General features: G+C 37.7%; 1 protein-coding gene across 1 annotated transcript in view; it reads left to right on the top strand.

The window, feature by feature from the left end:
* The first annotated feature begins 1,352 nt into the window (after positions 1-1,352).
* LOC106336506 (lysine--tRNA ligase-like) overlaps positions 1,353-2,297 on the top strand; it is a 3,546-nt gene continuing 2,601 nt past the window's right edge. The window contains exons 1-5 of the mRNA XM_013775348.1: positions 1,353-1,535; positions 1,603-1,666; positions 1,744-1,806; positions 1,867-2,032; positions 2,103-2,196. Coding sequence (XP_013630802.1) covers positions 1,432-1,535; positions 1,603-1,666; positions 1,744-1,806; positions 1,867-2,032; positions 2,103-2,196 — 491 coding nt within the window. The 5' untranslated portion in view covers positions 1,353-1,431. The remainder of the gene's footprint in view (positions 1,536-1,602; positions 1,667-1,743; positions 1,807-1,866; positions 2,033-2,102; positions 2,197-2,297) is intronic.

Below are 2,297 nucleotides of genomic sequence, written 5' to 3'. Positions count from 1 at the left end.
GGGACAATGCAACGTGCATTGCTCAGCTCAAGGAAGGATACATCAAGGGAGACAGGACCAAGCATATCCTGCCCAAGTTCTTTTTCACCCACGACTTGCAGAAGGCAAAGGAGGTTCAAGTAGTTCAAGTCCGATCCAGCGACAACTCCGCCGACCTTTTCACCAAGTCTCTGCCAACCTCAACATTCAGGAAGCTGGTTCATCAGATAGGTATGCGCCGGCTGAAGGATCTTCAGTGATGCCTTCATCAGGGGGAGTGTCATGCGTTGTACTATTTTTCCTGTCTACGGTTTCCATTTTTCCCACCTTGGGTTTTTGGTTTTCCTAGAGAGGTTTTAACGAGGCAACATCGTGCATGATACGAGCCCATATGGTTCTAGCATCCAAGGGGGAGTGTTATGAACAAATGTGGATTGCTAGTAACCAAAGGCCAAAACCGTGGCCCATAGGAGAGAGAGTCGGCGGCCCAAAGGGAGAGAGAGTGGCCGACTTTAGTCTTAGGAAAGTTTCCATTTATCTCTTCATGTTTATCTTTAAGAGGTTTTCCTTTTTCCTTTAAGATAATGATTTGTACACTTTCCTTTTCTCTATTCCTTGTAATCCATATATAAGGGAACACTTTGATTGAGTAATGAGATAGACAGAACACACGATTTCCCCTATTGTTCACAACATAAAGCTGTTTATGTATAAAAATGAGGTCTGTTTAGTTTTTTTTTTTTTTGAAACACAAGGTCTGTTTAGTTTAGAGCATCATTATTGATATAAATAAATGAATATCTAAATAGCTAACATAATAAGACTACATTATAATATTAAGTTAGTTTCTCAAAATACTAACTTTGAGAAACTTATTTAATATTTATGATTATTTTTAAAATACTAATTCTGTAAAAAATCCACTTTTAGGGTATTATTGATGTTCTTCTTAAAGAATTATTTCATAGAAGAAGAACTACACTAGATTAATCTTTGATACTGCATTTGATTTGTCAATTTTAAACATCTGTGATATTATAACACTAGGGTTTTTGTATTAATTATGTAATGTAACATAATTAAGTCATTAATCAATAAATATGCACTCAAAATCGTTACTTTTTAAACGAACCGGTTCGGTTTGTTCATAAACCGGAAAGAATCAAGAAACCTTAGACCACCATTAACCCTACCACTCCAAATGGGGTGCTTAATTTTTTTTTTTTTAGTTTTTTTTTTCTGATTTTTAAAAAAAAAAAATTAAAAACGAACTAATCGCCGACCGACACGTATCAGTGGGGCTCGCGAAATAGTGTTGTGCTTAATTAAGTAAAATAAACACGGGTGCTTAGTTTTTGTCCCACCCGCTATTATAATAAACCCTAAAGAAGACTCATTCCTCATCTTCGCCGTCTTCTTCTTCTGGATTCGTGTACCAATAATTCGATTTCCATGGAAGGCTCAGTTGATCAAACAACGCAAGAAATATCCAAACTATCCATGGATCCTGCTCCCTCTTCCACTGCTGAGACTGGCGATGGAGCTCGGAGTAAAAAGTACGTTTTATTAGTCTCTCGATCATATTTGTGAATGGAATCTGATTGTAGCGGATGTTGTTTGCAGTGCTCTGAAGAAGGAACTGAAGATGAAGCAGAGAGAGGAAGAGAGGAAACAAAAAGCCAAACAAGTAAGAGCAAACACTGTACATTCAGATTATTAGGTTGATTAGTTAAGATAATTTGATTTTGATTTTGATTGATTCAGGCTCCAAAGGCAAGCTCCCAGATGTCAGTGGCATCAGCAGATGATGAGGATATGGATCCAACGGTATACATTTCAATCTCGTTTATCTTATGCAATGCAGCTTACTTGTGTTATCTTTCGCAGCAATACTTTGAGAACAGATTGAAGTATCTCGCGGCGGAGAAGGCTAAGGGGGAGAATCCGTACCCTCACAAGTTTGCTGTGTCGATGTCTATCCCTGAGTACATTGAGAAGTATGGTAGTTTGAACAATGGGGATCATGTTGAAGACGCTGAAGTTTCTCTAGCTGGTATGTTAAAACTGCTAAATGCCATTTTGTTCTTAAGAGTGGAAAGGGATGTTCATTTGATTTTTGCTAGGGAGGATAATGAGCAAGCGAGCTTCCTCTTCCAAGCTCTTCTTCTATGATCTTCACGGTGAGGATTTCAAGGTCCAGGTCATGGCTGATGCAAGGTGAATGCTTCTTCTTTGTTAACTTTGATGGCTTGATGCTGTGGACTAGATTTTTACCTAGGTGTGTTGCTTTTTTTTTTTTTTTTTTTTTTTTTTTTTTT

This window comes from Brassica oleracea, chromosome C3, assembly GCF_000695525.1.
Source record: "Brassica oleracea var. oleracea cultivar TO1000 chromosome C3, BOL, whole genome shotgun sequence".
NCBI classification, from domain to species: Eukaryota; Viridiplantae; Streptophyta; class Magnoliopsida; order Brassicales; family Brassicaceae; genus Brassica; species Brassica oleracea.
This window is presented reverse-complemented; position numbering and strand designations above follow the sequence as displayed.